The sequence below is a fragment of the Rana temporaria genome, chromosome 1, assembly GCF_905171775.1.
Source record: "Rana temporaria chromosome 1, aRanTem1.1, whole genome shotgun sequence".
Classification (NCBI taxonomy): domain Eukaryota; kingdom Metazoa; phylum Chordata; class Amphibia; order Anura; family Ranidae; genus Rana; species Rana temporaria.
This window is the reverse complement of record NC_053489.1, coordinates 37,716,286-37,740,151: the sequence shown is the minus strand read 5'-3', so window position 1 is coordinate 37,740,151 and position 23,866 is coordinate 37,716,286. Positions and strand designations below refer to the sequence as shown.

Sequence of the window (23,866 nt, the reverse complement as noted above, 5' to 3'; positions counted from 1 at the left end):
CTGGAATGCCTGGGAGTGATATTGACACCCATAGGCTCCTATGGCCCATAGGTTGTCATCTCTCCTTCCTCTCCCCTGCAGCCGCCACTGGCTGACACAGGGGAGCTAGATCATGTGACAATGGATGAGTGACATCACTACCCCCCTGCATTCCAGCCATTGTTGAGCCCTCATTCTTTTCCCCTGCAGCCAATGTGACCAGACTGGAGAAGCCTGCAAATAGGTGAGTATATTCATCTTTCTTACTCAGGCTAGTTAGTGTGGATGTTAGTGGGGTGCAGAGAGCATGTTTAAGATTGGCTAGGTTCATCCTGGAATTCTACTGTAAGTTTTCACGATGAAATTAAGCCTTTGGTTATGTCCTTTTGTGCCCCAGCCATTTCCTGTGTGTTCGATTTCCTTCTTCCATGGTATCGGCTTCAAAATAACCCCAACCCCGGGCTTCCATGTAGTGTGCTCAGGGCTGTGCACTGCAGTGCCAAACTACATTTCCCATGATTTTCCCACTAGCTTTAGTGGTGCTTCAAAGCATCCATAGAGCTCTATGACAAAGCTTGTTTGAAGCTCCTGCGGCTTTTGAGAGGCTTTAACCTCTTCCATACCGGGCAGTTATACACACTTCCATACCAGGCCTATTCTGGCACTTCTCTCCTACATGTACAAATCATAATTTTTTTGCTAGAAAATTACGCAGAACCCCCAAACATTATATATGTTTTTTTAGCAGACACCCTAGGGAATAAAACGACGGTCATTGAAACCTTTTATCTTGCACGGTATTTGCGCAATAATTTTTCAAACGCCTTTTTTTGGGAAAAAAATTGTTTCATGAATTAAAAAAATTTAAAAACAGTAAAGTTAGCCCAATTTTTCTGTAAAATATGAAATATGATGTTACACCGAGTAAATAGATACCTAACATGTCACGCTTTAAAATTGCGCACACTCATGGAATGGCGCCAAACTTCGGTACTTAAAAATCTCCATAGGCAACGATTTGAAATTTTTTACAGGTTACCAGTTTAGATTTACAGAGGAGATCTAGTGCTAGAATTGTTGCTGGCACTCTAACGCACGCGGCGATACCTCACATATGTGGTTTAAACGGCGTTTAGATATGTCGGCGGGACTTGCGTGTGCGTTCGCTTCTGCGCGCAAGCTACCGGGGACAGGGGCGTTAAAAAAATAAATTTTTATTTCTTTTTTTTTTTTTATATATTTCTTTTTTTACACTTTTTTTTTTTTTATTTCTTTTTTTTTTTTATCACTTTTATTCCTATTACAAGGAATGTAAACATCCCTTGTAATAGGAATGTGTGTGACAGGTACTCTTTATGGAGAGATGCGGGGTCAATAAGACCCCACATCTCTCCTCCAGGCTGGAAAGCATGAAATCGGTGAAAAAAAATTCACCGATCTCATGCTTGTGGTTGCTTAGCAGCCGCAATCGCGGCTTTGTTTACTTACGGGGACCCGGGCGTGACGTCATCACATCGCGCCCGGGTCCTCCGACGGTCATAGAGATGACTGGTGACCATCTGGTCACCAGTCATCTCTATGCTTCCTGCGAGCGCCGGACGATTCGTTCTCCGGGCCCCCGATGGCACGGGAGAGCCCGGAGAAGCACCGGATGGCGGCGGGAGGGGGGGGATGTCCCCTCCCGCCGCCTGTAAGAACGATCTAGCGGCGGAACCGCCGCTATGATCGTTCTTACGTTGTGCAGAATCGCCGGCAGTTTAGAAGGATATCTGAATGATGCCTCTTAGCTGCAGGCATCATTCAGATATCCACCCGGAAAGCCCAGGACGTCATATGACGTCCACTCTGAACGGCAGAAGTTCTTTGTGGACGTCATTTTACTATGGGCCGGTAGGGAAGTGGTTAATTCCGCTTTAGTTTCGCTTTGTTTTGGAGAAATTGCTGGTATGAGAGATTCACATACACACATGGCATCTGCCAAACTTCAAAAGAGCGTCACCGACGCATCAAAAACCTATCATAAAAGCATGTTGAAGCAGTAGGAGCTTTAACCCCTTCAATACAGGGCTTTTATACCCACCTCCATACCGGGCCTATTCTGGCACTTCTCTCCTACATGTACAAAACATCCATTATTTTGCTAGAATATTACTCAGAACCCCCAAACATTATATATATATTTTTTTTTTTAGCAGACACCCTAGGAAATAAAATGGCGGTCATTGCAACTTTTTATCTTGCACGGTATTTGCGCAATCATTTGGGAAAAAAAATGGTTTTATTAACTAAAATAACAAAACAGTAAAGTTGGCACAATTTTTTTGTAAAATATGAAAGATGATACGCCGAGTAAATAGATACCGAACATGTCACGCTTTAAAATTGCGCACACTCATGAAATGGCGCCAAACTTCGTTACTTAAAAAATCTACATAGGCGACGCTTTGAAAAAAATTACAGGTTACCAGTTTAGAGTTAGAGGAGGTCTAGTGCTAGAATTGTTGCACACGCGCTAACGCACGCGGCGATACCTCACATATGTGGTTTGAACAACGTTTACATACGTGGGCGGGACTTGCGTGTGTGTGTTCTCTTCTGAGCGCCAGCTACCGGGGACAAGGCCGTTGTTAAAAAATTTTTTTTTACATTTTTTTCCACTTTTTTTTTTTTTTGCTCACTTTTATTCCTATTACAAGGAATGTAAACATCTCTTGTAATAGGAAAGGTGTGTGACAGGTCCTCTTTATGGAGAGATGGGGGGGGGGGGTCAATAAGACCCCACATCTCTCCTCCAGGCTGGAAAGCATGAGATTGTGAAAAAAAATTCACCAATCTCATGCTTACTAGCCGCAACTGCAGCTTTGTTTACACTCCAGTACCCGGGCATGACGTCATCACATCGCGCCCGGGCCTCCGATGGTCATAGAGATAGGCGATGGGCGATTCTTTCTCCGGGCCCCCGATGGCACGGGAGAGCCCGGAGAAGCACCGGATGGCGGTGGAACCGCCGATTTGATCGTTATTCTGGTGCGCAGGATCGCCGCCGGAACACAATGATATCTAAATGATGCCTCTAGCTGCAGGCATCATTCAGATATCACCGCACAAAGTACTGGACGTCATATGATGTCCACCCGGGATGGGAGATCCCCTTTGTGGACGTCATATGTCTATGTGCAGTATTGAAGGGGTTAAAGGGGTTGTAAAGGTACAATTTTTTTTTCTTTTCCCCTAAATAGCTTCCTTTACCTTAGTGCAGTCCTCCTTCACTTACCTCAGCCATCCATTTTGCTTTTAAATGTCCTTATTTCTTCTGAGAAATCCTCACTTCCTGTTCTTCTGTCTGTAACTCCACACAGTAATGCAAGGCTTTCTCCCTGGTGTGGAGTGTCATGCTCGACCCCTCCCTTGGACTACAGGAGAGTCAGGACGCCCACTAACACACAGCTACTTTCTCTATCTGCAACATAGAGAGCGTCCTGACTCTCCTGTAGTGCAAGGGAGGGGGCGAGCACGACACTCCACACCAGGGAGAAAGCCTTGCATTACTGTGTGGAGTTACAGACAGAAGAACAGGAAGTGAGGATTTCTCAGAAGAAATAAGGAAATTTAAAAGCAAAATGGAAGGATGAGGTAAGTGAAGGAGGACTGTACTAATGTAAAGGAAGCTATTTAGGATTAAATTGTACCTTTACAACCCCTTTAATGTGTGTTGAAGCCGAAGCCAAGTGTAAATGAGGCCTAAAGGGGTGATCCCAGCAGATGGGTGTTGGTTTGGACGCTGTATGCCTCCAGGCTCCAGGGATGCAAATACAGTCCTGTTTTCAGTAAATCGCATCTCTGGACCTTTCAGGCCTCCTGCAGAACAATACCCACCCCATGAGGCTTGATGTCTGTATTTCTCAGGAATTCACATGTAAAGCCATGGGGTAGGGAGGCACAATAGTGGAAGTCTTGGGGATAGGCCAAAAAGAGGTTTGTCTTTGGACATGGATAGGCTGAGCTGTGGAAGAACTATAAGTCCCAGCATGCCTTGTCAGCCAGGTACCCACCCCTGATCTAGTCTGCTCTGCGCCATGAAATGGTTAATAGTTCTCTGTTTGCAGTTAGGCTGAGCGCTGTCTGGGCCCTGTGTGTGCTGATGTAGCAGTAGCCTGTAGATCAATACAACATAAAAGCCACTATGTTTAATTAATGTTGTAATTTAGAGCTTTATCGGCCCGCAAGGAGTGTGAGGCAGCAATTGTTTCTGTGCTGTCCTATAGGCATGTGACAGACCAATGCAGCCAACTAGTGAGCCTGAGCTAAAATCCACAGTATGAGGTTCAGCTATAAGTTGGAAGGTAGCGCCATCTAGTGTATGCTAACCATAATGCACCCATTTGTTGAATATCAAAAGTCTTCACTTGGCTGTTCATAGAAGCAGGCAGGGGTGGAACATGGGATAGGCAGAAGAGATGAATGTTTGTTGCAGGTCATTGACTTGGTCTAAAGGCTTACGATGAATGCATTTTATAAGGGAGGTCTGCAGTGACAGCCTGTACATGTCTGTAAGTACAGATTAAATTACTGTGGCCATTGTTCAACCTGGAAGAAGGCCAGCGACAGAGTTTCTGCGAAGGACAGCACTGAAAAATAGCAGAATGTTGCAACAAAAGCTGCATTTTTTTAAAATAATTGTAATAATTCCAGGCATTGGGATGCTGTACAGTAGGGGTGCTTAACCCTTTTGAAGACCGAGGGTCACTTTGTAAGGCTTTGTTTAGTTTATTGTTTTTTTAATAACAAACATGTCATACTTACCTCCACTGTGCAGTTCGTTTTGCACAGAGTGGCCCCGATCCTCGTCTTCTGGGGTCCCTCGGCGGCCGTCTCGGCTCCTCCCCGCAATAGCTAACCCCTTTCATGGGAAGCTCTCTCCCAAGGGGAAACATGGATTAGGACCAGAAATGCAAGTGAATGTAGATTTAATGAAAAGCTTTTTTTTTATTGCTATATTGGTGCATAGGGGAGCTGGAAATTGGGGGGAAAAAAAGTGTATAAAGGTGAACTTGCACTTTAAGTGATTTAGTAACAGGTCACAGGCCACAATGAATTGAAATGGTTAAAAATTTCAAACTTTTTATTTTAAATGGCATAATGAACATTTTCTCCTGCAGCCGCTGAATGTCGACGGGAGGCAGAGGAGGAGAAGCCAGTATTCAGCGGTTGCAGGAGGAAAATGGAGAGGATCGGTTTCTGTGTATGCTGCCACCTCCTGTCCAAGTGTAAAACAGAATGTGCCAGAGAGGCTGCATGGGGCCCTTGGAGCATAGGGCAGGGTCACTATTGCGAACCTTAACGCTACACAAGTGTTTGGAAGGGGGGGGTGGGGTGTAGTAAAAACATGTCTCATTTCTTGTCAAAAAAAAATAATAATGTCTCGACTATTCGGTTTTACCGCCAACCAAATAATGATTGCAGTGTGCTTCCCTGGTTTAAGGTCGAGGGCCACATCAGAGGGCTTTGAAGGCCACAGGTTGAGGCTCAGCAGGTTGAGGCCATATCAGAGGGCTCTAAGGGCCACAGGTTGAGACTCAGCCAGTTATGTCATATACATGGATACCTTGTTTCAAGCTAGACCATTGTAACTATGTACAGTAGGGGTGTACTGTATGTACTTGCAATGGTCCAGCTTTGACTGATGTATCTATGTATATGACATACTTTGCTGATACCTGCTGAGCGGCTGATCCTCCTGCATTGTGAACACTGGAGGTCAACAGCAGCTCAGTACAGGTACCATTCAGAGAATGCTTTGCTTCTTTTTTTTTTTTTTTGTATGTTTGTTTGCCTGGAGCTGTAAACCTCCAGATATGAAATATGAATAAAGCATATTCCTCTAAAGTGTGTTTTTTCTGAATGCTCAGACAAGCTTCATAAATTCTGGACTTTGAACAGATCTAGAGAAGAGGAGACTTCAGATAAATTGGTACAGCGTGAAGGAGGATTTGTTTCATCTCTACGTATCAGGCAGTCACTTTACTGGATTTAAGGATTTACCACCACTTTCAGTAATTTTCAGCTACCAGTGGCATCGTCCGATATTCCATATACATAATTTTTCCGAGCTGAACCAATGCAATTATGTATAACAGGACGATTCCTGACATTATTCTTAAGGCCCCTTTTGTCTTGCAAGTCACGCGATTTTACGGCTGCAATTGTGAAGCGATTTTAGGGAATGCCTGTGTAAAAATTAGGTCTATGGACCTCAACTTGCATCAAAGTCAGAGAAAAGTAGTACAGGGACTACTTTTGAAGTCGGTGCGACTTGGAGTAGCACATATATGAACGGTACTCATTGGAAATCATGGGGTACGACTTGTCATGTGACTTTTCAGTCCCTAGTTTTTTTTTTTTAACTGAAGATCTAAAAAAAAAAAAAAGTGACACGTGTCATTGGATGAGCAAAATAAAACCACAACCTTTTGAGGACATATAAGGTCTTTTCTTCAGATACTGTGAGGTTTCTGTACCAATAATCAGCGCTTGATTAATCCTATTTCAGAAAATCCCCCTGTGTTTTGTGTAATCGGGTTTACTGAAGAGGAGACCCTTGTAGTCGCAAGTAAGGATGCGCTCCGGCGTGTTCGCACAGCCCCCGTGCAGAGCCCGCCAGGAAGTCCGCGCTGTGCTAATCGCAGGCAGGGAGACATTGTCTCGATGCGAGGCTGCACAGATCGGGAAATGTCTCACTGCCTGTGATTAGCGCAGCGCCGACTTCCTGGCGGGCTCTGCATGTGGGCTGTGCGAACACGCCGGAGCCCATCCTTGGTAGCAAGCAGTCTTTCTCAAACCTCTTCTCCAGTGCCACATTCAATTCATGTTTTTATGTAGGTATTCATACTGGTGTTCCTGTCAGTCCGTCTGCTATCTTATTAAATACTGACCACACTAAGCAGGGGAGAGCACACCGTGGTCGGTTCTCTAGCTATGCTGGGAACTGTGTACGCTCCTCCAATGATCAAACTTGTCTTGACGCACCCCCACTGCACAGCCAATCACTAGGAAGCTCAGTGCACTGCTGCTTCTCCCCCCAGCTCTTATGCAGAACAGAGGGAATGTGATCACTTAGACCCCTTTCACACTGAGGCACTTTTCAGGCGTTTTAGCGCTAAAAATTGCACCTGAAACGTGCCTCTCATGCCTCCCCAGTGTGAAAGCCCAAGTGCGTCCCGCAAGCAGCATCTTTGGGGTGGTTTCGGAGCCCTATATACACCTCTCCCAAAACACCCTGCCCATTGAGATGAATGGGCAGGGCTGCCAAAGCACTTTGGCATGCATGGGCGCTTTTAACCCTTGCTTCAGCTGCTAGCGGGGGTTAAAAGCGCCCTGCTATTGGCCAACAAGTGACGGTAAAGCGCCGCTAAAACCGCGAACGCCGGGTGCTTTCAGTTTGAAAGTAGCCTTATAAAAAAGGGAAAAAAAAGTGTTTTGGAATTATTATATAAAAATGTTTTGCTTTTTTTTTAAATTATTTTTTTTTTTTTTATATTTTAAACTCAATGGGCTGTTTTACAATGTGATGGTTTACAATCACTTTAAATGACACAGCAAAGACATTTAGCAGCTCGGGAAGCACTGGTGTAATGAAGGATGGAATTGTGAATGGTCTTGGCCAAAGCTGATCTCTCCCTGAGGTCATATATATATTTTTTCTGTGTTAACAATCTGTCAATGTTTGTCCCTGTTTCTTCAGAACGGAAACAAAGATGACTCGCCGAACATGCTTGGCACAGAGATTTGGGCAGCGAGCACATTTGATTCAATAAGGTAAGGAATAAAAAAAAAAATTGGCGACCATAGATGGATTCATGCAATGCATGAATCAATCAATCCATCTATCTATGGGGATAGATGGGTGGCAGGAGAGGGGGCGGCGCCCGTGCGCCCTTTATGGTCACACCGCCACTGATCCCAGGTATCCAGGGTTGTGAATCACCAAACATCCATCACATCAGTACTTCAGAAAATTGGAAAGAGCCGCTTACCATAAAAGCCACTGTGAGTTTACTGTAAAAAGGATGCAATAACAGAATCCACCATTGCCGTAGCAGGTGCATTCTGTTATTGAGTCCTATTTGTTACAATAAACTCCGTATGGCTTTTTGGGTGGGTGGCCTTCTTTCCCTTTCTATGGAGGATTAATGTGATGGACATCTTTTTTCATAATGGAGAGGATAGATTATTTGTATTGTGTTAATGGCTGTTTGTTCTCTCACAACTTTTTCTTATTACATGACATGCTGTTGCACTTATTGTATAACTTTTATTATTTTATTGTATTTAGTGGAGCGACGTGGGATTTGCAGCCAGAAAAACTTGACTTCACTCAGTTTCACAGAAAACTCCGCAACCCCCCGAAGCACCCCCTGCCTCAAATAGACCGCGAAGGGTAACTATTTTTTTGCTCTGAATATATTCTGTGGGTACATATATTTAGGTATTATGATAATGGTTTACCTGGAAGTCATTTTTTACTTGACTTTCACATTTGTTTACATGCCTGCTGTTCCTTATTGGCTTTCATGTAAAGGTTTGCCACCACCTTACCACTTAAGCCCTATAGAAAATTGACTGCTACAGGATGGCCGTTCTGTGCAGAATCGTATATATGTGTGTGTGTGTGTGTGTGTGTGTGTGTGTGTGTGTGTGTGTGTGATGCATCTCCTGGTAGGAGGGCGCACTGCTTCTGCTATGATTTGTCACAGCAGAAGCCAATCAGCGGGTGCCGGCCAAAAGATGTCCGCCGGCACCCGTTGATCGTCGAGCAGAGACACAGGACTGAGCTCTGCATATATAGATTGATTTTAGTACCGTGGGTATCCAAGCAAACAATAAAGCACCAAAATCCCCAGATTAGTTGAACAATAGAATGGTGGAAGGGATTTTTTTACGGGTGCACACAAATACCAGTATTTCAAATAAATTATATATAAAAATATTTTTATTTTGTATAACAAAATAAAGAATATGATGAAATTAAAGGAGAGTACAAGTACTAAACGATACAAGGTTACAGGACAGTAGAATCAGTTGGCATTCCCTTTGACATGTTTCGCCTAATAGTTTGGCCTTTAAAGGGGAAAGAACTGTCCGGCTAGTAGTACATGTATTCTAAAGATGAAACGATACAAATAAAAACAATATGTCAAAATCAATCAAAATGGACATTATTCACGAACATTTTTAAGGTTTCTGAATTTTTTTTATTATTTTTTATTTTTTTGGACCTGAGCATCCCCAAGCCCTGGAGCACAGCTGCCTACCTGTCTCTCCTATAGTGGATCCCACCAATTTTACCCCATTCCATGACCGGTCATATCTAAAATAGGCTATCGAGTTAACACAGGGGAAACAAATGGACCAACCATACAGGATATCTAAGGGTTGTTAATAAGAATAAACAATAAGTGGACCATAAAGCAAAAAAAGTCCATACTGATTGGAAAGTAAAAGTAATAGGTAATGAGTAAACTTACATAGGCTAGTTCTGCTTTAAAAAGTTTGTCTACAAAATAGGGGATAGATTTATTGCATTTTTAAGTATTTCATTTTTTTTTACTAGTAATGGTGGTGATCTGCGTTTTTTTTATTGTGACCGTGACATTGCGGCGGACATATCGGACACCTTTGACACATTTTTGGGACCATTCACATTTATACAGCGATTGGTGCTATAAAACTGCACTGATTACTGTACAAATGTGACTGGCAGGGAAGGGGTTAACACTAAGGGGCACTGAAGGGGGTTAAATATGTTCCCTAGTGTGCGATTCATTTGTAGGGGGATGGGACTCACAAGAGGAGGAGACTCTGCTCCAGCGCTGTGATTGGCTGGAGCGACGATGATATCACTCCCGCGCATGCGTGCGGAATGGCACGATCCCCGTGCATGCGCACATTACTGTCACTTTCCGGCAGGCTCCCTTTCAGTAGCCGCCACGCCCGGTGCGCCTGCGCCATTGTCTACGGCGTGCATGCGCCATCGACATCGGAGCCTGCTTTTCTGCAAATTTCTCCTTAACCATATAGGTTAAGGAGATATTGCAAAGACCTACAGGTAAGCCTTAATGTAGGCTTACCTGTAGGTGCAAGTGTACCATGAGGGTATACAACCACTTTAAAAGAGCAGTACAGCCAAAGCTTGTTTGGCTGTACTTTTTTTTCCTGTGGATCACAAGAGTGTAGTTCATTCTGCACTCCTGTGATCCGTTTTTAGCAGACAGCAGTCTAAAGCCTGTTGTTGTTTTGATGTCAGAGCTGGTCCAGGCTAAGGAACGATCGCAACAATGAAGTCTGAATCCACTGGCATCTGTACTGGCACCTGGCTCAGCCTCTCTGCAAGCTGCTTAGAACCTGAGCCTGATACTCCTGCCCCCTCCACGGCCCAGCCCTCCAGTGAGCATGAGGCAGCAGAGAGCTGTGACTGTCAGTCCGTAGCTCTCTGCTCAAGGAGCTGTGAGAACTGAGCGATCGGTGGTGTTCAGTCACTTGGTTCTCGGTGTAGAGGCACCGGGAGACAGATCCAGCATCGGAGCGATGCTACATCCACCTGGTTAAGTATGATTCTTAAAAGATGCATGTGTGTTTTTTTTTTTTACTCCGATAAAAGAGAATCTATATATTAAAAAAATAAATAAAAATGGGCAGCATAACTTAATTGTTCGTGCATCTGCAGTTACATTTTTCCCACAAGTTCACCTAATGCAGCTTTCTCAGATGGGGTGGCAATGATGCTGCACTGCTTCTGCATTCAGAGCAGCATTGTCACTCTCATGTAGGCTGTGCCTGCTTGAAGTACAATGCCACAATAAGACCGTGCATGGGAAATGGCTACCAGAATTGTCGCTGCTCATTCATCAGCCTGTAACCTGTCAATTGGTACCTTGACCACATCTAGCCCGCTCTCTATTGCTGAAACACTCCTTACTGCAGTGTCCGCTCTAGCTACAGACGCTCAGCATTTTAAATGTATTCATATAAAAAGGGAAGAAATGGTACCCCCCACCCTCGCCTCACCCTCTTGAGATTCATAGTCATCCGATCATTACACGATTCTGTTTGTACCAACCCTGGTATATATAATCATTTAATGAACATAATGTGTTTCAAATCATCATGTTGGATGCAATTGTTTGTTGAAGACTGCATATCGCTGAATTATAATTTATTTTTTTTGTTTGTTTTTTAGGTTTAGTAAAGGGAAATGTGAAGACGATGATGGTATTAATCTGAATGACATAGAGAAAGTGCTGCCCACCTGGCAGGTAAGGCTATGAAAGAGAAAGTTACCGCTCCAGGTGGATTGTGTTAGGATGATCAGTATGGTCTCAGGAAATCAAGGGTGCTGGCAATGCACAAGGCAGCAAGTGGAAAAACGAAATATGGACAGCCGCACTCCAAAAAACCTTGATCATAGCTATGATTAAGCACTAGTTAATAGTGCGAAACGCGTCAGCTGTTTTACCCCTGTGTCGTGTGCTGTGACTTGTAGTGCATCTTTCCTTTTTTTTTAACCACTTCCCGAAGGCCGTACGACTTTATACGGCCGCAGGGTGCTTCTACTTTTCTGAGCTGCCGTGTTTTTACGGCCTCCGCTCCTCCTGGCCACTGGGGGGCGCACGCGCATCGTGGCCGCCAGGCTCCCGCGACCGGCAGTTACAGAGACAAGGATGTGGATCTGTGTGTGTAAACACACAGATCCACGTCCTGTCAGGGAGAGAGGAGACCGATCTGTGTCTCTTGTACATAGGGACACAGATCGGTCACCTCCCCCAGTCAGTCCCCTCCCTCACAGTTAGTAACACTCACTAAGGTACACATTTAACCCCTCCCTCACCCCTTAGTGTTAACCCCTTCAATGCCAGTCACATTTATACAGTAATTAGTGCATTTTTATACCACTGATCGCAGTATAAATGTGAATTGTGTCCGATGTGTCCGCCATAATGTCGCAGTACCAATAAAAATCGCAGATCGCCGCCATTACTAGTAAAAAAAAAAATAATAAAAAAAAAAAATTCTGTCCCCTATTTTGTAGGCGCTAAAACTTTTGCGCAAACCAGTCGCTTATTGCGTTTTTTTTTTTTTTCCCCCCCCAAAAAATATGTAGAATACGTATCGGCCTAGACTGAGAGAAAAAAAAATTGAGCTATTTATTATAGCAACAAGTAAAAATTTATTTTTATTTTTTCAAAATTGTCGCTCTATTTTTGTTTATAGCGCAAAAAATAAAAACCGCAGAGGTGATCAAATACCACCAAAAGAAAGCTCTATTTGTGGGAAAAAAAGGACGTCAATTTTATTTGGGAGCCACGTCGCACGACCGCGCAATTGTCAGTTAAAGCGACGCAGTGCCGAATCGCAAAAAGTCCTCTGGTCAGGAAGGGGGTATATGTGCCCAGTAAGCAAGTGGTTAAATAAAGACAACCATCAAGGTTTTTTTGGAGTGCGGCTGTCCAGATTTCCTTTTTCCACTGGCAGATAAGGCTGGCGAAGTGAAAGTGAGCTCAACTCGGCATGACAACACAGCATTTTTGTGGAATGAGTGGTGTCAGCCCTACCCAGCTTTCCTTTGCTAAACTACTCAGACCTTCCCGCTTTCGATCCATGATCAGAACTAGCGGGGCTCTGACGGCACAGGAAAAATAGACGACAGTTCTGAGTTTCTGAGAAAATCAACAGTTTGTTGTTTTTTTGTTTTATATTTATTTTTATTTATTGTTAGGGTTTCAGTGCACTTTAATTATACATGTTAGTTTGTTGTTTTTTTATTGAATACATAACTGTATTACTTTTTTGTTTTCTAACTGTAGGGCCCCTTTCACACTGAGGCGTATTTCAGGCGTTTTAGCGCTAAAAATAGCGCATAAATAACGCCTGAAATACTCCTGCCCCAGCGTTCTCAATGTGAAAGCCCGAGTGCTTTCACACTGAGGCGATGCGCTGGGGCGGGAGGAAAAAAAATCTCCTGCAAGCAGCATCTTTGGAGCGGTGAGGAGCGGTGTGTATACCGCTCTATCCCATTGAAAACAATGGGACACTGTGGTAATGCACCTCTGAAGAGGCGTATTGCGGGTGGTATTAACTCTTTTTCGGCCACTAGCGGGGGTTAATACCGCACCGCTAACGGCCTTATACTGCCACCGCACATCCTGCCCCAATGTGATGGGGGCCTAATGTTTGGTGTTTTTGCGTTCAGCTTTAAACCTTTAGATGACTAGAGAGAGTCCTTCTCAAGGCTTCCTTTTTCCATCTATTCACTGCTGTAGTACTGCAGTATTTTCCACTCTACCTGTGTCTGTGGTCTGGCAACATCTTGCTTACTTGTTGAACACAACAGCTGTTCCCAAACACACCTACTATATTACCAAAAGTATTGGGACACCTGTCTTTACACACATATGAAGTTTAATGACATCCCAGTCTCAGTCCGTAGGGTTCAATATTGAGTTGGCCCACCCTTTGCATCTATAACAGCTTCAACTCTTCTGGGAAGGCCGTCCACAAGGTTTAGGAGTGTCTATGGGAATGTATGACCGTTCTTCTAGAAGAGCATTTGTGAGGTCAGGCGCTGATGCGTCCCGTTACATCTGGCATAAAACTAACACAGCATTTCATAAAAAGAGCATCACACCAACAGTCAGACATGGTGGGGGTAGCGTGATGGTCTGGGGCTGCTTTGCAGCTTCAGGACCTGGATGATTTGCCATAATTGATGGAACCATGAATTCTGAACTCTACCAGAAAATCCTGAAGGAAAATTTCAGCCAACAGTTCCTGACCTCAAGCGCACAATAAAAATTAGGGCTGCAACTAACGATTATTTTCATAATCGATTGGTTGGCCGATTATTGTTTCGATTAATCGGATAATAGCTTTAAAAAAATAAAATGGCATTTTTACATTTTTTTGGGCCAATTTGTTGTTGGGCAGATTACAAAACACAAATTGCCGCAAAAACACATTACATGCTTTTCTGCCGCTTCTCCATTGAAGTATATTGAATTAAAAAAAAAAAAAAAATGGCACCGCTTTGCGTTAAAAACTTTGCGTTAAAAATACGCAGCACCGATTTGCGTTAAAAACTTTGCGTTAAAAATACGCAGCAGCTGAAAAAAAATCATGGATGTGAACGTGTCCCATAGGAAACCATGTAAATGAACTGTAGTGTGTTTCTGCAAAAAACACCAAAACACAGAGGTGTGAACCCAGGCCTGAGATGTTTAGTAACATAATGGGGTTAAAAAAACAAAAATAAGTACAAAAAGAGCAAATAATCGATACTGTAAAGGGTTCATTTTTTTTACTGTGGGACAGTAAAAGTAATATTTACAGTAGCGATTTGCTTTTTTGTACTATAAAGGGCTGATTTAATTTTTTTTAACCCCATTATGTTACTGGCCGATTAATCGATTATGGCAGGGAGCTGCGGTGGCTCAACGCGATTGGCACTGCGCTGACAAGCCACTCACCTCTGCAGCTAGGGGTTCGGATCCCGGTCTCAGCTACATGTGAATTGAGTTTGGTGGTCTCAGCCCGGCTCCCGGTGGGTGTGCTATGCGAGGTAAGCCTGAGCTTAGTACGCCCACCCCCCTCCCACAAAAACCACCACACTTACACGCACTCGAAATTGGGTTAACATGCACGCACTTTGACCACGCGGTCTCTAAAAAAGAGAGGCAAAGGACTAACGGGGCTGGTTGAGCGGGCAAATACTCTCACTCCCTTATAGGGAGTCCCTCTGCCCTGTTGGGCTTCAAAGCGGAGCAGGTAGGGCGGGCTGTGTGGGAGGACCCCCTCACACACCCGCCATTGCCACCCGGGGCATGGAGAAAGGTGGCAGATTGCCTCTGGGGGAGGCCTGCCTACTCCCAACTCCTGCAGTCCGGCTCCTCTCTCGAGTACACGCACAAAAATACACTTTAAAAAAAAAAAAAAATTGTAATCGATTAATTTCATAATCGATTAGTTGTCGATTAATCGATTAGTTGTTTCGGCCCTAATAAATATATCTGGAAGGGGCAAATACTTTTTCACATGACTGTATATAATATACGCAGTATTCATATATGAATCGCATAACTCTAAAGCTGTGGATGATGGTATGTGCAAAATAATGGTCATGATGTGATTTATATGTACTATAATACACAGTATTACTATATGCATCACATAACTACTCCCATAACTCGTCAGAAGCTTTGAATGATGGAATGTGCAGAATATTGGTCACATAAGTAGCCGTTATGCAAGTGTGATATATGTATGAATACAATGTATTACTGTATATTATATTATACAATAGTGTGTGTATACATAAGATTTCAGGCCTTTGGGGAATAATCATTTTATGCAATTACTGTGTTTTGAAAACAATAAAAGCATGAATCCCTGAAGGCCTCAAATGGTTTATATTGTATATTATAATGCACTTTATTCATACATGCATGACATACTACTTTGTTCGAATGCAATCCATTAAAACCAGTGGGTGATGGTAAATGCAGAATAATGGTCACCATTATATTGTACACACTGTCATCCTCCATCGTCCTGATTTTATGGTTACAAATCATGGCTTGGTATATTGATGAATATTGAGGGCAGAGCCGCTGAATGTGGGTCTTTTTTTGGTGTAACTGTTTAGTCACATATAGTGAAGACTGGCAGACTATATGGAACAAAGTACAGTGCCTGACTATGTATATAGTACAATGGCAGACTATATACAGTGCCTGACTATATATGTATAGAGTACAATGGCAGACTATATACAGTGCCTGACTATGCATAGAGTACAATGGCAGACTATATACAGTGCCTGACTATATATGTATAGAGTACAATGGCAGACTATACTACATATATATGGATGAATATCTATGGGACGTTGGCTTTATTATGTTCCTCCTGAGCAGTGAAGTGTGATAGTTTATTTTAGCATTGCAAATATCTATATTTGTTATAGTAATATTCTTATATTCCTTATTTGCTATGTTAAATGTATTTCTGTACAGAGGTCGATCTTTTGATTTCAGTTTCAGTAAGCCATGTGACTGGGGAATTTATCCCGGTTCCCCTTTCTGGTCAGCCACTGCAGCCCCTATTTTAGGTTTGGTAAACTCTACCTTGTGATTGGCTGCTTTACTCATTCACTGTTTTAATTTTTGTTTTTTATTTTTTACTGTCCCCTGTGCCTTTTCCATGTGTGTTCTTTGCCACTGTTACATAGTTACATAGTTAGTCAGGTTGAAAAAAGACACAAGTCCATCCAGTTCAACCACAAAAAATAAACAAACAAAATAAAAAACACAGCAAGAGTGAATAGATTTAGTTCTTCTAATCTTTCCTCATAGCTGAGCTCCTCCATGCCTCTTATCAGTTTGGTTGCTCTTCTCTGCACTTTCTCCAGTTCTCCGATATCCTTTTTGAGAACTGGTGCCCAAAACTGAACTGCATATTCCAGATGAGGTCTTACTAATGATTTGTACAGGGGCAAAATTATATCTCTGTCTCTGGAGTCCATACCTCTCTTAATACAAGAAAGGACTTTGCTCGCTTTGGAAACCGCAGCTTGGCATTGCATGCCATTATTGAGCTTATGATCAACTAAAACCCCCAGATCCTTCTCCACTACAGATCCCCCCAGTTGTACTCCCCCTAGTATGTATGATGCATGCATATTCTTAGCCCCCAAGTGCATAACTTTACATTTATCAACATTAAACCTCATCTGCCACTCAGTTGCCCAATTGGACAGAGCATTGAGGTCAGCTTGTAAATTGGAGACATCCTGCAAGGACGTTATTCCACTGCATAGCTTGGTGTCATCTGCAAAGACAGAAATGTTACTTTTGATCTCAGACCCAATATCATTTATAAATGTATTGAAAAGTAAGGGTCCCAGCACTGAACCTTGGGGTACACCACTGATAACATTGGACCATTCAGAGTAAGAGTCATTAACCACCACTCTCTGAATTCTGGCTTTCAGCCAATTTTCTATCCATTTACAAACTGATATATCCAATCCTGTAGACCTTACCTTACACATGAGCCGTGTGTGCGGAACTGTATCCAACGCTTTTGCAAAATCCAAGTATATCACGTCCACAGCCACGCCTCTGTCCAGGGTTTTACTTACCTCTTCATAAAAGGAAATCAGGTTTGTCTGACAACTTCTGTCTTTCATGAATCCATGTTGTCTGCTGCTTAAATAGTTTTTTTCCAGCAAGAACTCATCCATGTGGTCTTTTATTAAACGTTCCAGTATCTTCCCAACTATAGAAGTTGGACTAACAGGTCTATAGTTACTTGGTAAAGACTTTGTTCCCTTTTTAAATATAGGCACCACATTGGCTCTACGCCAATCCAGTGGTACTATTCCTGTCATTAATGAGTCCCTAAATATTAGATACAGTGGCTTTGAAATGACAGAGCTCAACTCACCTAGGATCCGTGGATGGATGCCATCAGGTCCAGGTGCTTTATCCACCTTTATTCTGTCTAAATATTTCTGGACCATATCACTTTTGAGCCATTGTGGATTTGGGGCTGTGTCACTCCCACCCCCATTTTGGACATGAGCTCCCCCATGCTCCATTGTATACACAGAGCTGAAGAAAACATTTAATAAATTTGCCTTCTCTTTGTCCCCAGTCACCCACTCTAGATTATTTTGTAAGGGGCCTACATGCTCAGACTTCACCTTTTTACTATTAATATATTTAAAGAATTTTTTGGGGTTTGTCCTACTATCTTTTGCAATCTGTCGTTCATTTTGAATTTTTGCATCCTTGATTTCCTTTTTACATATCCTGTTATATTCTTTGTAACATTTAAACAACACTAGTGTTCCTTCATTTTTATATTTTTTAAAAGCTACTTTCTTATTGTTTATAGCTTTTTTAACTTTGCCCGTGAGCCACATAGGTTTTATTTTTAGCCTTTTAAACTTATTGCCCATGGGAACATACTTTGCAGTGAGGTTCCACACAGTCTTTTTGAAAAATTCCCATTTCTGTTCTGTGTTCATCGGTGTCAATAGTCCCTCCCAGTCCAAGTCCTGGAGAGCAGCCCTCATCCTTGGAAAATTTGCTCTCTTAAAATTTAGTGTTTTAATATTTCCTGTATGTATTTCTTGCTTATAGTTAACATTAAATGAAATCATGTTATGATCACTGCTACCCAGGTGTTCCTTTATCTGAACATTAGTAATAAGCTCTGCATGGTTTGAAATTATCAGGTCCAACAGAGCATCATTCCTAGTTGGGGCCTCAATAAACTGCACCATAAAATTGTCCTGCAATAGGTTTTTAAATTTTTGTCCTTTAACTGTCCCAGAAGTGCCATTAATCCAGTCAATTTCTGGGTAGTTAAAATCCCCCATTATTATCACCGTCCCAGCCCTTGCAGCCCTTTCCATCTGTGCAAGGAGCTGAGTCTCCACCTCCTCATTAACATTGGGTGGTTTATAACAAACTCCAATGATTAATTTTGAACTACGCACATCTGTATGCAGTTCCACCCATAATGCTTCAGCCTCACCACACTCTCCATCAACCAGGTTCTCTTTCACGCTTGCTACTTCTTTTTTGTGTTCTTCCTTTTGACCTATTATGTGCCCCTTTCCTCTTTGCTTCTAGCTAATATGCCCTTCCCTGTTTATGATTGGCTGCTGCGCCCCTCCCCTGTTGTTGGCTGCTGTGCCCCTCCCCTGTTGTTGGCTGCTGTGCCCCTCCCCTGTTGTTGGCTGCTGTGCCCCTCCCCTGTTGTTGTTGGCTGCTGCGCCCCTCCCCTGTTGTTGTTGGCTGCTGCGCCCCTCCCCTGTTGTTGTTGTTGTTGGCTGCTGCGCCCCTCCCCTGTTGTTGTTGTTGTTGGCTGCTGCGCCCCTCCCCTGTTGTTGTTGTTGTTGGCTGCTGCGCCCCTCCCCTGTTGTTGTTGGCTGCTGCGCCCCTCCCCTGTTGTTGTTGGCTGCTGCGCCCCTCCCCTGTTGTTGTTGGCTGCTGCGCCCCTCCCCTGTTGTTGTTGGCTGCTGCGCCCCTCCCCCTGTTGTTGTTGTTGTTGGCTGCTGCGCCCCTCCCCTGTTGTTGTTGTTGTTGGCTGCTGCGCCCCTCCCCTGTTGTTGTTGGCTGCTGCGCCCCTCCCCTGTTGTTGTTGGCTGCTGCGCCCCTCCCCCTGTTGTTGTTGTTGGCTGCTGCGCCCCTCCCCCTGTTGTTGTTGTTGTTGGCTGCTGCGCCCCTCCCCCTGTTGTTGTTGTTGGCTGCTGCGCCCCTCCCCCTGTTGTTGTTGTTGGCTGCTGCGCCCCTCCCCCTGTTGTTGTTGTTGGCTGCTGCGCCCCTCCCCCTGTTGTTGTTGTTGTTGGCTGTGGTGACCCTCCCCCTGTTGTTGTTGTTGTTGGCTGTGGTGACCCTCCCCCTGTTGTTGTTGGCTGCGGTGACCCTCCCCCTGTTGTTGTTGTTGTTGGCTGCGGTGACCCTCCCCCTGTTGTTGTTGTTGGCTGCGGTGACCCTCCCCCTGTTGTTGTTGTTGGCTGCGGTGACCCTCCCCCTGTTGTTGTTGGCTGCGGTGACCCTCCCCTGTTGGCTGCTGCGCCCCTCCCCTATTATTGGCTGCTGTGCTGTCCTGGGCCCATTTCCTGCCCCCTTGCTCCACTGTACCCAGGGCAGCTTCCCCTCCTCTATTTATTATTGCCCGCTGCGCTCCTCCCCAAATTTTTATTGGCTGCTGTGCTGTCCTGTGTCCATTCCCTGCCCCCTTGCTCCACTGTGCCCAGGGCAGCTTCCCCTCCTGCCCACTAGTTGTCTTAGCCCTGCCCTCCCCTATTTATTATTTGCCGCTGCGCCCCTCCCCTAATTATTATTGGCTGCTGTGCTGTCCTCATTCCCTGCCCCCTTGCTCCACTGTGCCCAGGGCAGCTTCCCCTCTGCCCACTACTTGTCTCAGCCCTGCCCTCCCCTATTTATTATTGGTTGCTTTGCTCCTCTCCCATGTTTGGTCACTTTGTGTTCCTTTCCTGTTTGTGATTGACCACTGTGCCTCTTTCTTGTTTGTGATTTGCATATGCCTCTCTCCCATGTTTGGCTGATTTGCCCCTCAACCCTTGTAGTCTCACTATGGACCCCTCTCCCACCAATTTGACATCTTTCTCACCCTGCTATGTGTTACGAGTGTGGTTGAGAGTGAGGTCCTTTTTGCAGGTAAGTGGTGTGACTTCCCCGGGATATATAGGAAATTGGCGGGTCATTCAACCCACTGATGTCTCGCCAAAACTTTAAATATCTTTTTGGCTTCATTGGCTGTCTAATCTGTCGGCCACATTCCTTTGTGTGTTCTTGTTGTCTTCCTCTCGATATAAACAAGGAGTGATGTCATCAGGTTGGCACAGCGATTCCTTGTAATCGGCAGAAATCCGGTGTATTTTTATTAGGAGTGTGGGTGTCTCTGCCAGCCTTTGTCTGGAAAAGCAGAGATATTTGCCATGTTTCTTTATTCCCACTTGAAGATCCCCTGGACTCTGATGGCAGCATGAAGAGAAAATTATATCATTCCCTTCCAGCTGCTCTAAAGATAGAACCTTTGCCGATCCCTGTATTTATGTACAGACAGAGGGCAGGCTCTCCTTCTATCAGCCAGTCTTGGTCAGCTGACGTTGAAGCTCTGAGTTGTGCGAGGTGGTAATTAGTGGTATGACACCTCCTGTACCCACCTCAGTACCATGAATAGCACCCTCGGACTTGATTTGTACCAGATGTAGACAGCCTGACACCTTGGAGCCAAGGAGGAACTGGAAGTCTCAGCATAGTCTGAGAGAATGCCTTTAGCTGAGACTAGCCAAGTGATCCCAGCCAACCATTTGTGATCTACCCTCAGGAGCCCTGGACCCAATGATGACTTCTGTCATGCCTGGATACGTTTTAGAGCCTAGATCAGGGTTCTTCCAGAGGTTGCTAGAGGTTCCTCGAGCAACGACCAATTTCTGCCTCTCTGATAAGTTTCCATTGACACCAATGGTCATTTTTAGCTATCTGTAAGGCAGGGCTTGACAAATTTTGCTTGGAATCTAGGAGCCAGCTAAAAAAAGTTAAGAGCCAGGAATGCGCCCAGTCCTGCCGAGCTCGCGCGCAGAAGCGAACGCATATGAAAGCGGTGTTCAAACCACATGTGTGAGGTATCGCCGCGATTGGTAGAGCGAGAGCAATAATTCTAGCTCTAGACCTCCTCTGAAACTCAAAACATGCAACCTGTAGAATTTTTAAAACGTTGCCTATGCAGATTTTAAGGGGTAAAAGTTTGTCACCATTCCACGCGAGGATGCAATTGTGAAGCGCGACATGTTGGGTATCAATTTACTCGGCGTAACATTATCTTTCACAATCTAAAAAAAAATTGGGCTAACTTTACTGTTGTCTTATTTTTTAATTAAAAAAAAAAGTTTGTTTTTCCCCAAAAAAATGCGCTTGCAAGACCGCTGCGCAAATACGGTGTAACAGAAAGCATTGCAATGAACGCCATGTTATTCTATAGGTTGTTTAAATAAAAAATATATATATACAATGTTTGGGGGTTCTAATTAGAGGGAAGGGGATGGCAGTGAAAACCGACAGGGAAGCTCCATTAGCATTGCTGGTTGTCTTGTCAGACCAGCGGCCACCACAAGATGGCACCAGATCACAGAAGGAGGCATAGGCCTGCAGAAGGCCACAAAGCCACGGCCTCAATTACCGGCCGGCACAGCCCGACGCGATCTTGAGGCGGTGGGCGCACAGAGACGCAAGATACCCCATCTGTGCCCCTCCAGGCATCAGGCCGCTAATTCTAGTCGCAATTGCGACCTGGCGCCCGGGGTTTGTCGAACCCTGCTGTAAGGTGGTAATTCTTCTCAATGACCAACTGTGTAAGGAACATTCTTCCCACTGACTATCACATTAATGTATCACGTGTTGTAGATATAGTCATTTTTAGCAGGGGTTCTCTGAGGCTAAAAAGTTATTTTAAGGGTTCCTATGTGTTCATGTCTAGATGCATTGAGTTGCTGCCATGTGATTGGATAATTTAGCAATTTGTGTTACCAAGCAATTGAACAGGTGTACCTAATAAATTGGCCAGTGAGTGCATATTTTAAACAATGAAATTTAGGCTAAACACATCTTGTCGATAAATAAATAAGAACCTTGTCTATGTGTCGAATCTTGAATACTTCAATGTGCTTTGTGCATTTCTTCCAGATCTGTGCAGTAATCTAGTGTGAGACTTCCCCTCGGTGCCGGAGCTTCTTGTAATGAAGACTGGTCACTGCTGCTCTCCTTGTGCAGGGTGACTGGTCTTGTCTCCGCCCCCTTCTGTAGTTTCCTGCAGGCAGCCTGTAGCGGGATTTTTTTACCCCCCCCCCCCCCCTCCTGCCAACCATCCGGTGCTTCCCTGGGCTTTCCCGTGCCATCAGAAAAAGAACGAGAACGGCGCCAGCTCACGACGATGGAGATTTCCGTCATCGGTTACCAGTCCTCTCTATGAACGTCGGAGGCCCGGCCGTACCCGGAAGTAAACAAAGCCACAATCGCGGCTGTCTGCATGAGATCGGTGAATTATTTTTCCTGATCTCATGCTTTACAGCCTGGAGGAGGGATGTGGGGTCTTATTGACCCCACATCCCTCTATAAAGAGGACCTGTCACAATATATTCATATTACAAGGGATGTTTACCCACTTAATACCCGCACGCCATCATATGACGTCCAAAACGGGGACCTGTTATCCCGGGTGGACGTCATATGACGTCCTGGGCTTTGCGGGGGGATATCTCAATGATGCCTGCACCCAGAGGCATCATTGAGATATCATTTTTTAACGGCGGCGATCCTGCGCACCGTAAGAACGATCATAGTGGCGGTTCCGCCGCTAGATCGTTCTTACAGGCGGCTGGAGGGGACATCCCCCCCCCCCCCTCCCGCCGCCATCCGGTGCTTCTCCGGGCTCTCCCGTCCCATCGGGGGCCCGGAGAGATGATCGCCGTCCGCCGGATGTTTCCCATAGAGATGACTGGTGACCAGATGGTCACCAGTCATCTCTATGACCGTCGGAGGCCCGGGCGCGATGTGATGACGTCACGCCCGGGTCCCCGTAAGTAAACAAACCGCAATTGCGGCTAGTTTGAATGAGATCTGTGAATTTTGTTTCACAATCTCATTCTTTCCAGCCTGGAGGAAAGATGTGGGGTCTTATTGACCCTGCATCTCTCCTTAAAGAGGACCTGTCACACACATTTCCTATTACAATGGATGTTTGTAAAAAGCTTTTTGAAAAATAAAAAGTTGCAATGACCGTCATTTTATTCCCTAGGGTGTCTGCTAAAAAAAAAATATATATAATGTTTGGGGGTTCTGACTAATTTTCTAGCAAAAAAAAAAAAAGATTTTTACGTGAAGGAGAGAAGTGCCAGAATAGGCCCGGTGCTAAAGTGGTTAAAGTAAGTAACACAGGTCCAAACAGCAAAAACTGACCTGGCCATGATGGGGGGGGGGGGTAAATCTTCCAGAGATCAAGTAGTTAAGGCACATTTTACAGAGATGACAGTTCTCTCTCTAGAAAGCAATTCACAGTGGATTGTGTTCAGGAAGCGAACTGCGTGAATGCATGCTGTGTTTGTTTTTTTTGTTCCTATCCCAATTTTGTATTTAAATGAAACGTGACGCAGTTACAGCGCATTCTCATTGACCTCAGTGGGCAAGTTTGACAGACGGCGCTGCCTATCAATCTCTGCAAGCCAGGTTAAATTTGCTGCAGCCACAATCTGGGCAAACCCCTGCAACTGCCATGTCCACTTGTGTGGGGGGACCCCTAG

At 44.5% G+C, this 23,866-nt stretch overlaps 1 protein-coding gene across 2 annotated transcripts in view; it reads left to right on the top strand.

Moving 5' to 3' along the window:
• Nucleotides 1-23,866, top strand: part of CTIF (cap binding complex dependent translation initiation factor) — a 291,102-nt gene that overhangs the window by 82,467 nt on the left and 184,769 nt on the right. For both annotated transcript variants that reach the window (XM_040336576.1, XM_040336587.1), the window contains exons 5-7: nucleotides 7,721-7,794; nucleotides 8,312-8,416; nucleotides 11,216-11,291. In XM_040336576.1, coding sequence (XP_040192510.1) covers nucleotides 7,721-7,794; nucleotides 8,312-8,416; nucleotides 11,216-11,291 — 255 coding nt within the window. The remainder of the gene's footprint in view (nucleotides 1-7,720; nucleotides 7,795-8,311; nucleotides 8,417-11,215; nucleotides 11,292-23,866) is intronic.